Source organism: Mustela putorius, unplaced genomic scaffold, assembly GCF_011764305.1.
Source record: "Mustela putorius furo isolate JIRA1106 unplaced genomic scaffold, ASM1176430v1.1 tig00003937_pilon_pilon_pilon, whole genome shotgun sequence".
NCBI classification, from domain to species: domain Eukaryota; kingdom Metazoa; phylum Chordata; class Mammalia; order Carnivora; family Mustelidae; genus Mustela; species Mustela putorius.
This window is the reverse complement of record NW_025422082.1, coordinates 6,080,997-6,102,205: the sequence shown is the minus strand read 5'-3', so window position 1 is coordinate 6,102,205 and position 21,209 is coordinate 6,080,997. Positions and strand designations below refer to the sequence as shown.

Sequence of the window (21,209 nt, the reverse complement as noted above, 5' to 3'; positions counted from 1 at the left end):
GACACAGGGTTGTGGGTCATGCTCATTTAATTTAGTTATAATGACAGTGTCATATATTCAAGGCAGGTTTTCTAAAATAATTGTTTTAGAAGTGTAAAACCAGAGGCATGGAAATTTTAGATACTTTTCTAAGTAAATAAGAAGAGACACTATGAACCCTCCAGTCACATAGAACAAGTGATTAAAAAACTGATCCATGGCACATTAAACAAACCAAACAGAAAAGAGTGAAAAGAAACATATGAAACATGTCAAATCTCTAATAATGGTTATCTTTGGGTGGTGGAATCCAGGCAGTTCTTGTCCTTCTGCGTTTCCCAGTAATCTATTATACTAGTATGATGGTAAATTTTATGTGTCAACTTGGCTTGTCCAGATATTTTGTCAAACATTATTTTGGGTGTGTCTGTGAGGATGGTTTAGGATGAGGCTAATATCTGAATTATTAGACTGAGTAAAGCAGATTGCTCTCCCCAGTGTGGGTGGGCCTCGCCCAATCAGTTGAAGACCTGCATAGAATAACAAGGTGGGGTAAGAGGAACCCTGTCTGTCTGACTGTCTTTCAGCTGGGACATTGGTCTTCTGCTTCCTGAAACAGGTTCAGAGTGAAACTACAGTACTGGCACTCCTGGGTCTCTGCCTTGCCAACTGCAGATCTTGGGACTCTGTTTCCATAATTGCAGGAGCCAATTTCTTATAATGAATCTCTTTATATATATCTATATATAAAATATATCCTATTAGTTCTGTTTCTCTGGAGAACTCTAAGTAATACAACTGGTTTTGCATTTATACTTTACTATCTTCTACAATATTATTTTATAATTAGAAAATAACTTTTAAAATTTATCTATGCAAATTTAAGAGCGATGTACTATGCAAAGGGAGCCTCACAAAATTAATCCCACTGAGAACACTAGTATTTCATTTCAGGTTTAATTTTGGTATTTATTCTTACCACATAAATCTTAAGGCACCTAGAGAATATTAACATCAATATTATTTACATAACATTACTCAAAGCCTTTACTGGTTTTGAAAGCATATTTTTTGTGTTTAAAATTTTGCATTGGAAATGAAATGCTTTAATCATATACCAACAATACTCTTCTTCAGTGATTTCAAAATCAATAATACCAAGTCTTACCTTTGTTCTTAAAACAGATGACATTCAACAAAAACTTACATAATTTGCCTAGTGGTAGGCTCTGTGGGCAATACAATGAATGATAATGAACCTCTTTTTTAAGTTTAGCAAGTGCTATATTAATTATTACCTTATTTAGTCCTCACAATAACCTTGTGTTTTTAAAGGGTGCATCAACCCCATTTTGTAGCAGAGGAAAGCACGGATGGTGGGGGTATGGAGACTCACCCAAGGTCACACAGGCTGGTAGGTCACAGAGCTGGGACTTGAACCCGAGGCCCCTCCTTCTAAACCTTATGTTCTTTCCTGTGGAGTGTGACACTGTCCCCCTGCTTGAAGAGCTGGCTGTCAAGACAAGATGGATACACAGGAAACGACATAAGAGTATACAATTAAGCATTAAATCTGAGTGGTATTTTCATCGACTTCCATCAATTATAGTAAGTCTCGCCTGGCTTGTTCCATTTTAAAAACTGAAGTTCAAAGTTGGAAAATAATTCACCCACATAGTTAGTGGCAGCTCCAGAAAGAGAATCCTGGAATGATGGCTTATGTTCCAAATGAGGCATAAACAGAGACATAGCTACAGCCCAAGAAGCTGTGTTTTGAGGCCCCAGAGAAGGCAGCCCTCCCCTCTGCCCAGATGTTCAGGAACAACACAATATAATGATTCAGAGGGGAAAAAGCTTTTGTTTGATTGTTGACTTTTCATTAAGCCTTTACAAAAATCAATGATTCTCTTTAGGGTCCTCAAAATCACTGATTTCTTCTACATAGAAAGCCAAGAACTGAATGTTCTCTAATAATTAACGTCTTCCTTCAGATCATCCAGAACGGGGCTGGGGTAGGGGAGAGGAATGGGGAGAGTGTGGGAAGGATAGGGGAGAGAACAGGAAAGGAGAAAGAAGCAGCAGAGGAAGGAAAAGAATACAGAAAAAATTGGGGTTGACCCCACTCAAGTTTATTGCTTTTCTAACTAGCCACCATTTTGAGAATCTTTTAAGGGCTACCATCTATATATAAGGTGTTTTACTTACATTAAGTCTCACAAAATCACTTGAACGAAAAACACTGCCATTGTTTTAGACGATGAATCTGAAATTACCTTGCTCCGGGTCGCACAGCTAGGCAGTGGAGCTGAATCCCAACCCAGATGAGTCTGGCTGTGGAGCCCGAGTTGTCCACCTCCAGAGGGGACTGTTTCCCCGTTTCCAAGCTCTGCAAGCAGGGACCCCAAATATTCCCAGACACCGTCTCTTGTCTTGGCCAAACAATGGCTAACTTGTGGTTCCCAAGCAACTTGGAATTTTCTATTAAAGTGGCTGGTCTGTGAATCAATATTCTTTTCCCACTGAATTTGAATTTTTTAACGCGACTGAAAGCCAGGGCTTGATGATTAAAGCACAGGATTTTACTTGAAGTAAATTAGTCCTGGTACCAAAAGGGTGGCCCCAGAATTCCTCAGTGAAAATCTCTAAAGGATATGTCACCCCAATGGATTGTGCTTGTTATTATTCTCCGTGTTTAGGCATGAGAACATTGAGTCAGACCAATCAGCTCCAGTTAGCTGAGAAGGAGAGCAAATCGACAGCTCTTGCTTGCTGCTCGAGTCTGGCCTGAGCTAAAGGCACGCCACCAGACCACATCTCCAGTTTCTCAAGTCCTAACCACCAAAATGTTAACAATATCGTCAGCACTCCCTGAGAAAATAAACCTTCATTTCAAAAAATAAACCTGACTAGAGGTATCTGAAGATAAAGTGTTGGTTTCCAGCCAGCAACAAAACTACACAAGAGGATTACAATTACTTTGAAATAGAGTTCTGGAGAGCTCATCAGAATTAGGAAGAACTGTGAAAACAAAGCCCCAATAGCTCCAGCCACAGAAGCATGTGACAGGTTAGCCAAGATTAGCGCGTGGAGGATCTCAGGGCCCCGGTAGAGCTGCTCCTAGTTTTTCTTACTTTCTCCATTTTTATAATAGAATGTGGTCAGCAATCTAGACCAAAGAACACTGTTTTTGTTAGGAGTGTAGTTTTAATACTGTTATGCTGAAAATAAATTTAAAAAAAAAAAGAGTGTAGTTTTAGAAAGCACACAGGGCTTCAAGGACTCAGAAATGGGTTCAAATCCCTCATCTTCCACTAATTGAGTTCCTGCTGGAAATTTACTAACTCCTTACATCTCTTTAGTTACTATGTTCTGCAAAATGTTGTTAATAATATCTGCTTCTTGACGCTCTTGAGAGAATCCGATGGAATATTTTCCAAAGCCTCCAGGACTATGGCTGGCACATAATACATGCTCATTAAAAGACGGTTGGCTCCTGATCTGAATCAGAGACAGAGAAACACTGCGGAACTGTGGAAGTACTCCCAGCGCTGTAATTAGAGCCCCTTAATAATAATCATCATGACATGCTATCCCATGTTTTCAGGATGTTTACACTGAAGAATTCAGGCGTACAGAGGCATCATATCTGCAATCCTATTAAGTGGTTCAGAAAAAAAATATATTTACAGATAGACAAATATGGATATAGAGATAGGCAGTTATTATGGTCCCCAACTTAGAACATTTCAACTCAATGACTTGACTTTACGATAATGCAAAAGTGATACGCATTCAATAGAAGCCAGACTCCAAATTTGGGATTTGGATCACTTCCTGAGCTATGACAAGGGACACGATCCTGTCTCATAACGTAGGGCAGTGACAGTAGCTCCCAGTCAGTCACGCCATCATGAGGGTGAACAACGCATCCGCTTAGCACCGTACTGTACCTACATGACTATTCTCTTGTCACGTCCAGTATGGTATTTAATAACTACATGAGAGGTCAACACATTATTATCAAACAAGCTTTGTGTCAGACGATTTTGCCCAACTGTAGGCCAATGTCAGTGTTTTGATCACGTTTAAGGTCGGCTAGGCTGAGCTCTGATGATGGGTAGATTCGTCACCTTAAGTGCATTTCGACTTAGGAGATTTCCAATTTAGGATAAGTTTATTGGGAGGTAACCCTTATAAGTCAAAGATCGGGATCTATACAGACATAGATCTCTTTATCTGTCTATACAAATATGCCTTTCTTGAGAAAAAGCAGATGCAGTAAAATACTAATCTTTGGGGAATCTTAGTGAAGGTGATTTGTAGTATTTCTGTTAACTTTTCTTTAAGCCTGAAATCTCTGTAAGTCTGAAATCACATTAGAAAAAGTGAAACTTAATGTTATCTTATTCAATCACATGCCAAGCACTGAACAGGGACCTTTACCCATAATCACTACATAATTCAACCCTCCCAGTTATTGCAAGAGAAAATATTATTTTTTACCCTCATTTTACAGATGTAGCCACTAAGAGGTCCCAAGAGCTAAGTAATTCAGCCAATAATACAGTAACCGGGGCACTGAGATTCAAACTCAGGTATCACTCCAAATCCCTTGCTCTTGACCCACAGACGTCACACTGGCAACTTACATCAAAGGTAAAGCTTACAAAACGATTAGAAAGCAGAGAGCATAAAAAGCTCGAGATCTGTGTGTCTCAGGGTCCAGCAGCTGCTACAAGCAGTGGGTCAACAGGAACACTGATCTTCAGGTGGCATAAGATTGTTGTCACCTGTCTTTTTAAAAAGTTCCCTGACTTGTTTAAAGTGGGCCATGCTTTGAGAAATACTGGGATGATTGCAGGAGGCTTAGCCAGCCTCCCCCTGCCCCCACTCAACATCTGTCCCAAGGGTGTAGAATGAATTTGGATTACATGCTTTTCCAACAGAAACAATAGTCTCAGCCCCTAAAGCAGGTGTATCATTACATAGCCTGGCCCCTCAGTCCCTCAACAAGCATCTATGACATCTGTTCTGTGACCAGCAGCGAGCCTGTTGCTGTGGTCGATACACAATACACAGAAAGCCCAGTTGGTGGTCCTTTCAAGAAGGCTAGGACATGGTTAGGTGACAGAATATCATATATCCCACAAAAGCAACATGCAGAGGGAAAAGACACACGCCCTGTAATCGGCAGACCTTATCTTGGCAAGGAGTGAGCAAGTGGCTCCAAGTCCATGGCCATCAGTTTCCATAAATACAAGGCGAGAAGTGGGGGGGGGGGAGTCCCTATTTTGTTCTTCATCTCTATCATTCTGTAATTTTCTTTTTTTTTTTTTTAAAGATTTTTTATTTATTTATTTGACAGACAGAGATCACAACTAGGCAGAGAGGCAGGCAGAGAGAGAGAGAGGAGGAAGCAGGCTCCCCGCTGAGCAGAGAGCCCGTTGTGGGGCTCGATCCCAGGACCCTGGGATCATGACCTGAGCCGAAGGCAGAGGCTTTAACCCACTGAGCCACCCAGGCGCCCCCATTCTGTAATTTTCTAAAGTTGTTTTACACATTGCATATCTCAAGGCTTCCAAACTACAAGCACAAAAATACTAGATCTTGAAAGTTTCTAATTGACGTTTTATGGCATCAGTGTTTATGGCACATGGTAAGTACAGGTTAAATGGGATCATCATGCAGTAGGAAAGTCTTAAAAATGTCTGTTCCCAGTGCCCCTTGCAGTAGCTATTGGGGAAAGCAGGGTAGCATGCCCCAAACGTGGATACTAGCTGCTTTAGAAGGGAGCTCCCATTCTCACACTGAAATATCTTGGTACCACTGCCTAAACTAGAGCAATGAATTGAAGAGACCCCTTCACTTTAACCAGCCTCTCAGCTAAAAGCTAGCATGCCAACTAAACTTATGCTCTACTCACTGGCAATTAGTGATCATTTGCCAAACATTTCTTTTGGCATTTGCCTCCCCAAGCCCTCAACACAGGACTTATGGCAGTCCTACTTCCTGGGTCTCTGGACAAAAATGGTAACAGCTTCCCAAAACTCAGATATATTTCTACACAGGGCTGAGGTGCCCAGAAGGATGGAGAAGTACCTATTTAACTTGAACCATTCCCAGAACTGGATTTAGGGTGGACAAGACTTGCTCATGGAAACCCGTTCTTCTGTCAGACTAGGGAGTCTAGTCTTCCTGTCAGTTCTAGGGAGAACATGCTTCCTCCATTTTGAATGTTTGTTTTTGGCCAAAATGCACATGTGACCACTTGCTGTGAAACCATAGTTGAGTATATTTTGAGTCGATGAAAATGTTTGATTTCCACAGATAGGAAAACCCTAGGGGAAGTTTTGAGTAAGATAATACAACATTTTAGCAAAAGTCAGGGTATTCAGTACAGGATTACACAACCAACAACCTTGCTCTTGTGCATGTCTGCCTTAACCCCCTTTGATACAGAGATATCAGAACTAGGGAGTGAGGAGTGCAGCAGGTGGTTCAGTGGCTGAAGTTCAGGTACCTGAAATCTTTTAGGCCTGGGACCGATTTCCTTTTGAAGACATGCAGGACGAGGCTAGTAGCTAAGAACATGAAAGCAAGACAAGCAGTGGGAAGATGCCCCCCCCCCCACTCTGCCAAATGGAGCAAAGGGGGCCTTTGTGTCTGTAATCCTGAGGCAGAGGGTAACAGCCTTCCATCAGGGGCATTTCTAATAACACGAGCAAGTCTAGCACAGAGAAAATTCTCACCTTCACGTCCTTGACTATTTACAGCATTTTCCTCAAAGGAGAATGGACTTGAGAGCACAACAAACTCCTAATTCCAGCTCTGTCACTTACTAGCTACATGATCTTGAGCAAGTCACATGACTTAAAGTCTCAGCTTCCTTATCTGTAATGTAGGCATAGTAATGAGACCATGTAAAATGAGGGTCCGTGGGGAAAACCCTATAGCGACCACAGTATGGACAGACACCCGAGAAAGGAAATGAGCTTCTGTCACAGAAAAGTGTTGAAGGATAATGAAAACCAGGGGCACCACATCTGTGTTAGTTGATTTTTATGGCAGCCACATAAAGGAGACAGGTACCATTAACTTGCCCATTTTACAGACAAGGTAACTAGTGGACACTTTTGTTGTTACTGTTCTAAGCACTTTTCTTTTTTTCTTTAAACTTCTCACTGTTGACCCTTGAACAACGCAGGGGTCAGGGGCACCACCACTGCCCCCCTAGTTGAAAATCCACTAACTTTAACTGTTAACTACCTTTTGACTCTCAAGAAACTCAACTACTAATAGCCTTCTGTTGACCAGAAGCCTTACAGATACCATAAACCGTGGACTGACACGTTCTCTGTATGTTATATAGGTGATAGCTTGTATTCTCATAACACAGTAAGCTCTAGAGAAAAAGAAAACGAGAAAACCCTAATATATTTATTTATGGTATCGTATTTGCCAAAAATCCATGCCTAACTGGATTTACGCAGTTCAAGACCCTGTCGTTCAAGGGTTCACTGTAATTCTAGATTCATAGGAAGTTGCCTGTGTGCGGGTTACCTAGTCTCCCCCCTGGCTGCGTCTCACCTAAATGGGGGCTGTTCCTATTTCCTCAGGGGCACCTCCGAGAAGTGGAGCCCAGTCCTCTGAGGCGGACAGTCGGGAGCGTGGCTGGGGCCACTGGAGGGCTTTTATTGGGATTAAGGAATGAACGAATGGATGTCAGTGCTCTGGGGAGCTTGCACTAATCCCCTGATTGGAGACTAATGTGACAAGGCAGTAACTGAGGTTCACCGACTGGGTACGGCTGCTTCTGCCTCGGAGCAGGAAACTGGCCCTACCAACCTGATCGTTAGCGATCCGGGCCCGTGGAGGCTGCCAGCTCGCTCCGGTGTCCTCTAATCTGCTAACCAGGCTCTGGATGCTGACTGGCTTCCAGTCACCAGCTGGGCACGGGGTGATGAAAGGCTTGCTATTTTATTGCCGGTCCCTCCGGCTCATCTGCTCTTCCATGCACTTGGCTCCCTGTTCCAACTTAGCCCCATCTGAAGCCAGCAAACGTATAGGGCCAACTGTACCCCGCCCCTTGTGCACGCCAACTTTCAAACTTGGAAGGGAAAAGAGCTCCCACATTTCTTCCTGCGCTGTTTACTGGATGGGAGCGACTTCATCAATCATGAACATCCTTCTCCGAGAACTGGTTCCCAGGAAAAGAGGAAACTTCCATCCTTTCCTTCAACACGGATACCGCTTGCCGGGTGGGCTATCTGCATGACCCAGGTGATGTCTCCCGAATGCTCCTCATGTGAGGCCATCTTTCCTGTGGGCCACGACGCTCGGGGGGGCCAAAAATCCTTAAGGAAAATTATAATCCATCTAGCGGCTCCCTGCACCCCAGCTGTGACTCCAGGTCCTCCGCTGCCCACGGGGAGGCAGCGGCTGGTGAAACTGGTTCGTGAAACTGACATAGCCCGGGTGATGGCAAAAACAAAGAATACTTGTATTCCTTAAAAAAATAAAGGAGAAATGTTCTCTCTGACCCCCACTAAAATAAAAACCTTTGCAGAAAAAAAGCACCCTGCTCAGCCGCGATAAGGTGAAAGGTTAAATGTGGACAGAGTAGTAATATATAAGCAGTTTCTTAGTTTTCTGGTGGGAATACTTAACAACCTAAGTATGTTTCCCCAGGAGGTAATCTATTATATTTTGTCCAATTTTTTCCTCCAAGAACTGAATCAATTCATGATGTAATGCCCAGGGGGAGAAGAGTCTTCTGGAAACAGAGTATCTTTCTGGGGACAAGGTTGAGGAAAACATCTTAATATTGTTACAGCTTTGGCCTGGCGGTAACAGCTCCTAGCTTGTGGAGATGGCAGAGCCTCGGCCCTGGGAAGGCAGGGAAATGTCAAAAGGACACATGCCTCGGAAGTGTTCGGCATATGCCCAGAACTGTTCTCCCCTCCTGGAGAAATACAGGATATAAATCCCCTCAGACGTTTACACGACAGCAGCGGGGCACTGGGCACATTTCAGCAATCCGGTTGAGAGTGCTGCTTGTTGGAAGTGTTGGCATCTAAAAGCAGAGGCAGTCCTGGTTTCTGGTTTGAACACTATTTCTTCTGGCTTCTTTCCTGTTCCCAATCTCCTCTCCCACCCCACCCCACCCCACCTCCCCCTCACCAAATATATTATAGAACAAATGGCAAATCAGCACTCATCATTCACTTACTTTTAGGAAGAGAGATGCAAATTTTGATTATTTGTGAGATCCTGGATGAGATTCAAAACCCCATGGCAGCTATTGACTTCAAGGGCTCCTCCAACTAAATTTTTTACAAGAACAGCCACCAAGTACCCAAATGGCCTGACCTCCTTAAGCACACAGGTGGAAGATGAAGGAGGCAGCTGAAGCAAGGGAAAGCGATGGGCCCAGTTTCAGAAGGCCCCTGGTCTTTCCAGGCTTTATTCTTGCTTCTTCTCTCTGTAGGCAGAGAAAACCACTTCCCTCTTGTTCATCTTATTCATGAGATGGGAGCATCATATGTCTTGTTATGTACTTTGAGATAGCAGAATACCTCAGAAGGGTGTTTGTATGTTTTACTATAGTGTGGGTTGGAAAAAAACCTCACAAAGTGCAAGAGTTAAAGCCTTGATTAAGGGTTATGAATAGAAGGCAGTTGGGCCCAGGGTACATACCTAAAGAAAAGGTTTCTGAGGGGAAAGGAAGCCACGGTACACATTAAGAGATTCCGATTTGACTGAGAAATGTACATTTTTTTAAATCTAAAAATAACTTTGCTTATTTTTAGGGGAAAAAAAAATCCCACAAACCCTTCAGCTCCCATGGGATTGAGAAAAACGATAGAACTGGTAATTCGGTATCTAATTATTCTTAGACAACCTAGTGAAATTACCCTATGCATCCACACTTAGGTCTGAATAGTTAAGTTGAAGAATTTAGAGCAACATTTAAAATAGAAAAGAGTTTTGGTTTTTTTTTACCCAAGAAGTTTGCATTCCACCTTCCTATCCTCCATCTTAAATCTTACATTCACATTTGCTTCTCGACAGCCCGAGCCATGGACCTCATGGACCCACTTATCCAACACAGGAGTCTTTCCATTTCCTACCATTCAGACACACCACACAACACTAAAAACCCACTCCTTCAAATGATTTATGTCCAGAACATGCCAGTCGGGCTGCTTGATGGGAATACAGTTGGACTTCGCAGGGCTTGATAATTAGCTATCTTCACAGCAATGTGCAACTTTGCTAACTGAAATGCAAGTTGCGGGCAGCGTTCTCTGTAGTGTTCATTGTATGAAAAGTTAACGACCAATGAAATTAACCGATGGCTTAAGTCCATTTGCACAGATGTCTGATATTGTTCAACCAAACATTTGATGAACGTTTGTGTTTTCTATTTCAAAGTAAAGACCTAAAAGGTGGATTGAATGAAGTCTTTGCTACCATTTTTCGAAGCAGACTGCCTGGCTCAAAAATTTATGTTTCCAGTATTTCTTGGTTAAGGCACAAACCATGGTCATGGGTGACCATAAATTTAAAGTTATTATTCTAATAAAAAATATATGTTGCCAGGGTCATGAAGCACAATGGTGCATTACAGAATGAATTATCTTGATTGTGCAGAGTACTTTCTCCCTACAGATCCAAAGGGTGGGAATACTTAACAACCTAAGTGGGGGTAGTTGGAGTCCGTAAACAATGTTGGAGGCATCCTCATAAAGGAGTCATTGATACTCACTAGAGTGAATTCTGGGGGGGGGGGCATAGAAGGCTACCGTCAAGGGAGTTTTACTGCATATTTGCTGGGTCTGATATTCCTAGAATTCTCAGATTCTTAGTGGTCTTTCTAAATGTTTAAATACTTAAATTCAAACTTTTATCACTCTTCAGGGACCTCTGTAGAATTTATTTACATTTGGCGTTACTATTATCGGAGGGAAGTTCATTTAAAAAATAGCAAAAAAACAAAAGTAGTCTATTTAAAAGCATTACCACAAATGCAATTACTTAAGACAAACGCCACACATTTGTTAGAAAAAAAGTAAGAAAAAAAGAATGTAAGAAAAAAAAATGCCACCTGCAAGCTGTAAATATGTGTATTAATTTTTCCCCATAATATTTGCTTTGGCTGCAAACTATCCTAATATTCAGTTGAACAAGGGCTAAAAATTGTCAAACCAAATTCTTGTTTGAGAGCTGAGCTCTAACTACTGCCAGTTTGAGAGAAACACACATCCAGGTTTAGGGAATATGTTTTGTTTGTTTTGGCTATGACACAGGGCAGAACACTTTCCATCCCATTCGAATGCATTCAAGAGAGTTTGAAATATTGCACAATAAAAGTCATTCATTATATCTGTCTCCTTTCCCTTCCAAAAACAAAAATGGCTGCCCAGTTCCAAATCTACACAGGGGGCAGGAAGAAGGGAGTCACAAGGTCACTGGAAATCACCCAAGACTAACACCAGGTTTTTCAGGTTTGAGGGAATACTTCTGAAATCTTCATTCCCAAACCATACTTAAAACAAGAAAAGACTGGTTGGTTTTGGATTATTGTTCTGTTATGAACAATTAGAAAACAAACACATTGTATTCAAATGTTAGGCATAAAATCACACACTTTACATCCATGTGCCTGGAGTCTGAACTAAACTTATTTGAACCAAGCAAATCCTTCAGCTATGAAGTTTCAACTATTCGACACCAATTTTATACTAAACAAAAATTATGTCATTCTTTGGGCCATATATGTGTTAGAACTAATTTTTGCAAACACCTGATGCTATTTAGCAGTTATCTGACATGCCTAAATAGACCCCCCCCCAAAAAAAAAATTTAAAAAGACATTCACTTTGTGCTTACCAGATATCACAAGCCTGGAAATGCAGTTTGTTTTTAAATAGGAAAAACAGAAATGTCACTAACAAATCACCACATTTAACATTAAAAACAAGTGGAAGAATTGTTTTCTTAAAGTAAATACTAAGTGGGTAAATAAAGCCATGAGAATAAAACAATTATTAGATATAGAAAACAGAAGAGCTATCTTCACATTTCAGAGCTTAACAATTCACGAATACACTTAAGAAGTTGGGACTTCAACAAATATATATAATTGGAATTTTCTTAAATTACATCTAAGACCAAAGTGCCAGCTGTTTGCAATCCCACGGGCCATTTTGAGCACAGAGAACATAAAGTAAACCATTTATCGAACACTGCGTATGCTGTGGACAGATGAGGAGGATGCCTGAAGAAAAGCTGCTCTACAACTCTGCTCTACAACTGGATATTTTGGAAACCCCAACCTATCCCGCAGAAAATGCAAACTTGTATTTTTCTTTAATGTATATGCTCATTTATTTTCCCTTTTCATTTAACTGATATAATGCTTAAAGTATCTACAAATAGCAGCTCCAGAGGATGCTTCTCAATATCCTAAAATTTTCCAGAGTCCTAATAAATCTTAAAATTAAGGTCACCCCCAGGCTAAGCAGGATTTTGGTAGAAGATGTGAGACAAAACTATGTATCAGGAGAATGGCAGTAATTACTCCTCTTCTCACTAAAGCTATTATGTTACTTGTAGTCTATATTGTGATTTAATAAAAAACAGAGAAGCATCAAAGAAGGTACAAAAATGAACACATCAGTAGACACACAACAGTAGACAAATTTGTAATTGTTTAGGCCATAGTACATTAGTAATTAGTCAATTCTAGAGCCAAGTTAAGATTATGAAATAATCTAAAAAAAAAAGAAAAAGAAAAAAAGAAAGGAAAAGTAAAAGGAAATAACCTCCAAATAAATTTAAAGTTAAAAAAAAAAAACTTTTTAAATATATAATTATTTATTTATTGTGATTTAATTCCATCCCAATTCTGTTCACTTGATCATGGATTCCAAGCCCTGAGTCAACCCTCTGACACAGTACCAAGAAATCTGGTAATACAAAAGATAGGAATTCATTAGCATTCAAGAGGGAAGATTTCTTTAAAACTTGGTTATGTGCATTCACAATTGCTAGTCTAGTTTCGAATCCGTGCTTTATCCAGATTTATTCATAGGTCAGAATTTAGTGGGAAGTTAAGAAAAATACTGAAAACAAAAACAAGTATGAGATGAAGCCAACTTACATTGCCTCCTCACAGCAAATGACTGCAAAAGTTACAAAATAATTACAATTACGTTTGGAATAGAATGTGTCTTTTGAATCCCCAATCCCCTAAAACTCCTGTTAGTGTATTTTGTTCAAGCATCACTTTTTCCAGAAAGAAACCAACCAAACTCACCTGATCTCCAGGTGATGCCACTTCAGGGTTGAGAGGACCAGGATCACCCGGATTATAATTCTGCCCCTTACACAAAACTGAGTATCCTGAAGGCAGTGATTACATTGCAAATTAATCCCTGGCATGTATATTAATGAAGCTACAATCTGCCTACCTCAGGTGACCTGCTGTAGGAAACTTTTCCCATGTTTAAGAAATAATCCTCAAATGCTAAGGCTACTTTATGAGTAAGCGTAGTGGCAGTTTTTAATACAAAAACCAAACTATAGTAAAAATCTTATTTATGAGAAGAAATGAATCAGACTTATAATATTTTTGGCAAAGACTTTTGAACCTTATTTTAATTCAACTCACTTTATTTCCTTGCTGATTTAGTGGTAGTGTTCAAAAAAAGAATTCTTTCGCAATGACTAAATCCTATAGTGGCTCAGGGTGACAGTTTAGAATCATGAACTATAGCAAATCAGTTTACAAGAGCACTGGGCTGAATGTGTATGGACTCACGGAAGTTGGTTTCCTTCCTATATTTCTGATAGCTTATTATAGATTCTTAGCCCTAAATGGAAATGCAGGTCTGGATATAATTGTAGGCTACAGATAGAATTGGTTGGTCAATCTCATGCTTCTAATGGCCTCTCACACACAAAAAAACTTTTAAACATAAACTGTGATAAAGAACCATGATAATGGGGGAAAAAAATTAAAGAGCTTTCCATGGTAATCAAGATGGTGTGATGTTGATTTGAGAACACACACACAGATTAATGGAATAAAGTCCAGAAATAGACCTGTATACATATAAGGTCAATCAATTTCAACAAAAGTGCCACAGAAATTCAATGTGGAATGCATAATCTTTTCAACAAATGGTGAATAATTTCCATTAAAAAAAACCCTGACTTTACACCATATACAAAAATTAATTCAAAGTGCATCTAATACCTGAGAGCTAACTCTAAAACTTCTACAAGAAAACAGAGGAGAAAATCCCTGTGCTTTTGAACTAGGCAAAGATTTCTTAGCTAAAACACAAAAGCACAAGACATTAAAGAAAAAAAATTGATAAGCTAACAGATTACACTAAAAAGACGCTAAGAAAATAAAGAGACAAGCCATAGACCGGGGAAAAATATTTGCAAGACTCATCCAATAAAGAATCCGTATTCAAATAAACACCGAACTCTTTCCCTCAACAGGAAAACATCAGTAAGTAAAGAAAATGTGGGCAAAAAATCTGAATAGACACTTCACTAAAGAGGATACCAGAATGGTAAATAAGCGCAGGAAAATATGTCTCCATCATTAGTCGTTAGGGAAAACTCCATCAAGACCGCAGTGAGATACGACAGCACAGTGACCAGAATCCTACAATGAAGGCGGCAGACGGCGCTGCGTGCTGGTGAATGTGCACGGCAAACTGCACGCGTTGCAGGTGAGCATGCTCAATGGTGCAGCCACGATGGAAAAGCCTGGAAGTTTCTCAGAAAGTTAAACATATCCCCACCCTACACCCCAGGAATCCCCACTCCTAGGTATTTACCCAAGAGAAACGAAAACATCTCTTAAAAAAAATGTTAATGTTCATAGCAGCTTTATTTGTAATCGTCAAAAAACAAATAATACAGATAGCCATCTATTGGTGAATGAGTAAAGAAACCTGGTACATCCGTAAAACAATACTACTACTTAGTGATAAACAGGAATCAACTACTTCTGACATGACACGTGGATAAATTTCTAAAGCATTCTGCTAAATTTCAAAATAAGACAGAAGGCTATTAACTCTTACATCCATTTATAGGACATTGCAGAAAAGGCAAAACTAGAAAGACAGAAATCTGCTAAGCAGTTGTGAGGGACTGGGGTTGGGGGAGAGGAGACTGTCCACATAGAGGGCAGAGGTCTTCCGGGGTGATGGGAATGTTCTTCTGCGGTAGCCATACGACTGGATGAATTTGCCAAAATTTACACTGTACTCTTAAAAAGATCAACTTCACTCAGTTTACTGGAGTTATTTACACCTTAATAAACCCGACTTCTGTAAAAACTAAGTTCTTTCAATCTAAACCATGAATCGGGCATTAATAATCCTTTCCTCCTTGTTGCACCAAGTCTAAGCCCCGAGTTCGATTCCACAGCTCAAGGGCCAGTTGAGCTGGGGCAGCGAGAGAAAATGGAAGCCAAATGGCATTCAAACAGAGGGAGGACAACGTGGCAAGCAGAAGGAAAGGAGATGCATCCCAAAATCTTTATGAAAGACCTGGATCAGGTATGAACTGTGGAGGATAACTTGATATCTATTTAATTTTAATTTCAGGGAATTTATCTTACAGACATTTTCACACAAGCCCAGCGCAACTTGGGTCTCCACAAGGAAGTGGAGACAACGAGCATTTTTGTTAGTAAGGAGATGTGCAGAGTGTACAACTCTATGCAGGGATTCAAAAGACTGAAGGAGCACGAGGCCTCCCCATAACAACACGGTAGTTTATTGAATAAAAAAACTGAGCTGCAGAACCGCACATTACAGTGATCCCGTTCGAAAGCATGTTGACACAGGCGAAGGTCTGGAAGACGCAGGCCAGTTGTTAGGTGCTTACACAGAAAGCTTTTAGGAAGAGGCAGGTGTGGCTACAGGATGCTTCACATGAGGTGAAGAAGACAGTTTTCAATTGTGTACCGTTTTCTACTTGTTCCGATAGACATACAGGGCCTTTGATGATATAAATGAGTGAAACTAAAAGTTAAAGAGAAGCACCCACAGCAACAGTGACTAGCTGCCCGGGGTTTAAGGTAATGTAGCCAGATGTCATGCTGCCATCTTCTGGAACAAACAAGAATCTACAGGATCAACAAAAGATAACAGATTTCCTAAGGCAGAATGTCAAGGGTTACTGCAGTAAAAAAGATAAGGCAAGTACAAACTCTTCCAAAGCCCAGTTTCTGATTCAACCATTAATGAAAAAAACAGCTAAAAAACAAGCAAGCATGATCAAATACAGAAATAATTAACTTTTCACAAATCTTGGGATACAAACGAGACAGTGGATAAAATTATGTCCAAATTTCTTTGATTTTTCAGACCTCTTCTTTTTTTGAAAAACTGCCCATTTGTTATTTACAAATATCAACAAAACATTTATACCCACACACCCTAAAACCAACAAAATGCATCAAGGGTTTACATTTTTAACTGGAGATGCCAGAAAACAATTTTACACTTGAAAACTCAAGCCAAAAAAAAAAAATCCCACAGATCAAATGTTTCCCTCATCCTCATTAGCACATTTTAAGAAATAAAATAAGTATGTGAAATTCTTAAAATTCAAATACAACTGAGATCATACATCATACAGCAAAAAGGGGAGAAAAAAAAATGATCAGTAGTTTTGGCCTTCACATTAAACGAGGAGAACAAAAAGCTTTAAAAAAAAACCAAAAAAAACTCTTAAACATCACATGTTTCTGAAAGTTTTAAATCTTTTCTTTTTAAATTTACCAAAACCAAAATGCTTCGTTTTTTGCAGGGAGTGGGGGGGCAGGGGGAGTGTTGGAGGGGTTGACTGTTTTCAGTGTTAGAGATCTGCCAACCATACCAAACTATAAACGGGGAGGGAAAAAAAGCCCATAAATAATTTACGTGTAAAGATAAAAGAATTTTTTAAACAATCCACCTTTTAGCAGAAGAAATTGGGGATCACTTTGAGTGTTAATGTAAAATACATTTAGTCTTTAGCAGCAGGGCTTCCAGACCTATTGGTGCCAAGAAGGTAACAAATAGTCTCTCTCTGAGGCGGGGGGGAAATGGGCGCCCAGCAGGAGCTTTCTTCCCTGTTGTGTTATTTATAGAGAGCTCTATTTGTTAACATGTTTCTGCTATCAGGGAGAGAGAGAGTTTAATGATTTAAAGGATTTCAAAGACAATTGTTTAATGATACAATGATTTATGTGCATTCACAAATTCCAGACATATAGCAATTTAGATTTTCAAACTGCTGTCATCAAAACAGTGATAGAAGAGCACACTGCTGAAATGTAACTGGAAAATCCGAAACAAGTGTCAGTGCTTGCTGTTGTGAAATAGAACGGCTGGAAAAGACCATGTTAAAAAAGAAATCAGCCATCTACCACCACCTTCATGGTAAGTAAACGAATTTTCCAGCACCCTTTCTTATGAGTTTCTGGATTTAAAAAAAAAAAATATATATATATATGTTTTAAAGGAGAACCATGAATTAAATCCCAAATTACTAATTTGGGATTTCTTGGAATAAATCCTAAATGTGACTAATTGGAATGATCTGGAAGATGATTCAACTAAACTGCTCTCTTTTCACCAAAACCAGTCCTGCACCTCCCACCCCACAAAGCACGTAAGAATCTTGTTTGAAGGACAAAATGTTTTCACCCTAGTTATTTATAAACTATATATTCATTTTATAATGCTAGATTTATAATATTCTGATTATTAAAAGAATTTTCCAAAATGCCATGTTTAGGTTTTGATTTTAACCTATTAATATACAATTTTCACTTGAGACAAAGTAAATCATTAAAGCTTCTCAACTTTCAACCAACAAGTCTTATGATTTCTATCTTTCCTGTTAACATTTTTTAACCCTTTTTTGGGGGCAGCATTTTAAAACACACCTTTTCTCGTTTTCTAACAGTGTTTAACCTTGTATTTATTACCTTCAATTTTTACAAAATTACATTAATTCCATCATTTTGTTTTTTAAACTCTTCTCATGCAGACAGAATGAGTCACTTCTAAAAGACAGTTGTTTTTTACAACGGAGACGAGACTCTAAAGCTTCAGTGAACATGTACTAATGTGAAAGCTTTAGTAAATATGTACTATTTGGGGAGGGAAGAACATTTTTAATAGAATGTTTCCCTTTGGAATGAAGAAATTCACTTATTTCTACTTAAAAATAGGTTCAACTCAAATGATTTTATTTGAAACTTTCAAAACACCGAAGTTGAACAAAGGACGAGAAGCAGAATGAAAGGATCTTTTAAGCACGGATGGTTACCTTCTCTGCGGCCACAGGTTCTGTAGGAAATGTCAGTCACTGCTTTAGTTCCTGAACATGTCCCACTCTTTCGAAGTCCTTTAGAGAGGTCTCTCCCTTTTGGCTGAGAGAGGTTCTTCTTTTGAAGCACTTTGACTGAGCCGTATCTTTTGAATTTGCGAGTGTAGATGTACAGAGGCTCTTCCTCCTCTTTCCAGATGAGCTGGAAGCCCTGGCAGCAAAGCCCTCCCTATTTTCTTTACCTGACACGGGGAGCGAAAGACTCTGGTTCTGTCCAGAAGATGCAGTTTCTTGAGAGAGGGACAAGCTTTCAAATCCTCTGCTGTCAACCGTACATATTGTTCTCCTTTTCATGTTTTGGGAAGTGCAGGACGTGGAAGGAAATGGAAGTGAAATCCACACAAGCCCTTCATCTTCCAGATCTTTCCGTAGCCTTGTGCTACGTCTTACCTTTGTTTCGCTATTTGTTCTCTGGAAGGTTTGCTCTATGGAGGCGGATAAATCTTTATACAGTTCAGAATTTTCTAAACCAATTTCTAGAGAGTTGCTCACCATGTAGGGAGGTTTGTGATTTCCAGTTTTTTCCAAATATAAACTCTGGCCGTCGGAATAACACATAGAGTGCCTTCTGTGCTTCTTTTCTCTACCACTCACACCTGTGCCACTTTGACCTTCTATAGAGCTTCTTCCCAAAGCTGCATTCAGACTTTTACTGTCTTTTACATGGCCACTTAAGATCTCCTCATTTTTTAAGTCAGATGTTAAGGGCATGGCCTGCCGTTTTCCTTCAGTAGCTATTAAAAAGTCATCCTGTTTTTCATACTTTATGTTTACATTTTCTGAAATTTTAAAGGTCTGAAAAAGGTTCTCCACATTCTGACCGGCAGCAGCCAATTCCCGGGGTGGCGGGACGTTACTGGATTCTGCATCGTCTGATGCCAGGGGCTCTGCGGTCACAGGAGCACAAGAAACATGACCGCTTCCACTCTCGGAGCCGGCACTCAGTCCATTTTCGCCTTCTAACTTAATTTCTGCTTTTGGAATAGTTTTCTGTTCATTAGTGGCTATGGCACTTTTATTTAAATCTTGCTCTAAAGTAGCATTGATAAGCGACAAGGACCTTTTTGTGAAAGGGCTGCTTGATGCAGAGAGATCATATTTATTAAAGCCTTGACTCATCTGCAAATCTTCCGGGTTCTGGGGCAAAAGATTCTTTCTTTTAGGAAGCTTTGTTTCTTCAAGTTCGCCATTGGAGTTGAAATCATCTAAGGACATGTAAATAAGTTTAAATCTCACTAAAAAGTACCAATGGAAAGAAAGGTCAACAGATCAAACAGGTGCCATATCATATTTTGTGTTTTAGGCTTTCAAAACTCACAAGACTTACAAATGCTATGCCGTACTTGCTCCCATCTGTCATCCTGCTCTTTCTTTTTTAGCTCTTCCTCAAGCCACAGGTTAAGAAAATATGAATTTAATACATGAGTGAATAAAGTACATAACCTCAGAACATGAAAATGAGAAGTGTATCTCAAATTGCTTCCTCTATTCTACTGTAGTTTCCACACCTCAAGGTCAATTAGTATGAGGCAGCCCCACTTCCTGAAAAATGAATTACTGAAAATGGGTGCCCCCTTGCTTCGGCAACTTTTCTAGCTATGTTTCCCGTGAAATAGAGAAAAGAAAACTTGGAATTTTGGGGGATCTGAGAATTTAGCTGAAAGGGTACTTCTCAAGACGCTTAGGTCTTATGTTAAAAATTTTAATGTGATTTAAACTGCACTGAATTCTCAAATAGAATTGTTTGTTTCAATATTCTAAAAATCTTCCCCTTCCACCTTAACTGGAAGATACTGCATGTGGAGGCTATCCTCCACACTCTGTGTGTGGAGGATACACTCTGTCACATCACACAGGTGAACAAAACATTATCAACGTTTTAAAGCTATGTAGCACAGCCTTAAATAAATACATCTTAAAATAATTTTTATTTTTAAAAAATGGGGTGCCTGGGTGGGCTCGGTTAAGTCTCCAGCTCTTGATTTCAGCCTAGGTCATGAACTCAGGGTTGTAAGACAGAGCCCCAGGTTGGGCTCTGAGCTCAGCAGAGAGTCTGCTGGAGGTTCTCTTCCTCTCCCTCTGCCCGCCCCCACCAGCTCCCATGTGCATACGTGCACACATGCATGCTCTCTCTCAAATAAATACATCTTTTAAAAAAAATTAGGCTATGTAACACAACCTAAACAAATTCAGGCTTTCAGCGTTCTAAACCTCAGTTCTATTGGATGCCATCTCTCTTGCTATCTCAGAGAGTAAGGTTTTTAACTGGCAGTTACATAAGAATAAAAAATGTTTTAAACAAAATCAGAACTGTAAGATATACAAAACATCAGCTGAGCCACAAATCTAAAAAGCAGTATTTCGTGATTTGATTACTTCAAGTCAGGTCACGTAAGGCAGAGATTAACATAGGGCCCATCAGTGGCAACTAACTAATGTGTCAGTTGGGCTTTTTATACAACTTTAAAAACCGATATTTAATGTATTTTTCATGAAAGTGGCATGCTAAAGAAGAAAGGTAGGGGACAGGGATGGAGGGAGAAGAGAGGTAGAAAGGGACAGGGGAAAATGGAAAAGGAGGGAGGGAAGATTTTGCTTTAAACCCTTATAAGGGGGGCGCCTGGGTGGCTCAGTGGGTTAAAGCCGCTGCCTTTGGCTCGGGTCATGATCCCAGGGTCCGGGGATCGAACCCCACATCGGGCTCTCTGCTCGGCAGGGAGCCTGCTTCTTCCTCTCTCTCTGCCTGCCTCTCTGCCTACTTGTGATCTCTGCCTGTCAAATAAATAAATAAAATCTTAAAAAAAAAAAAAATA

The 21,209-nt window shown here is 40.0% G+C and overlaps 1 protein-coding gene across 5 annotated transcripts in view; it reads right to left on the bottom strand.

The window, feature by feature from the left end:
* Positions 1-14,874: 14,874 nt before the first annotated feature.
* The window catches only part of CDCA2 (cell division cycle associated 2), a 51,427-nt gene continuing 45,092 nt past the window's right edge, over positions 14,875-21,209 (bottom strand). For all 5 annotated transcript variants that reach the window (XM_004763243.3, XM_004763244.3, XM_045069500.1 and 2 more), the window contains one exon: positions 14,875-19,601. In XM_004763243.3, coding sequence (XP_004763300.1) covers positions 18,373-19,601 — 1,229 coding nt within the window. In that variant the 3' untranslated portion in view covers positions 14,875-18,372. The remainder of the gene's footprint in view (positions 19,602-21,209) is intronic.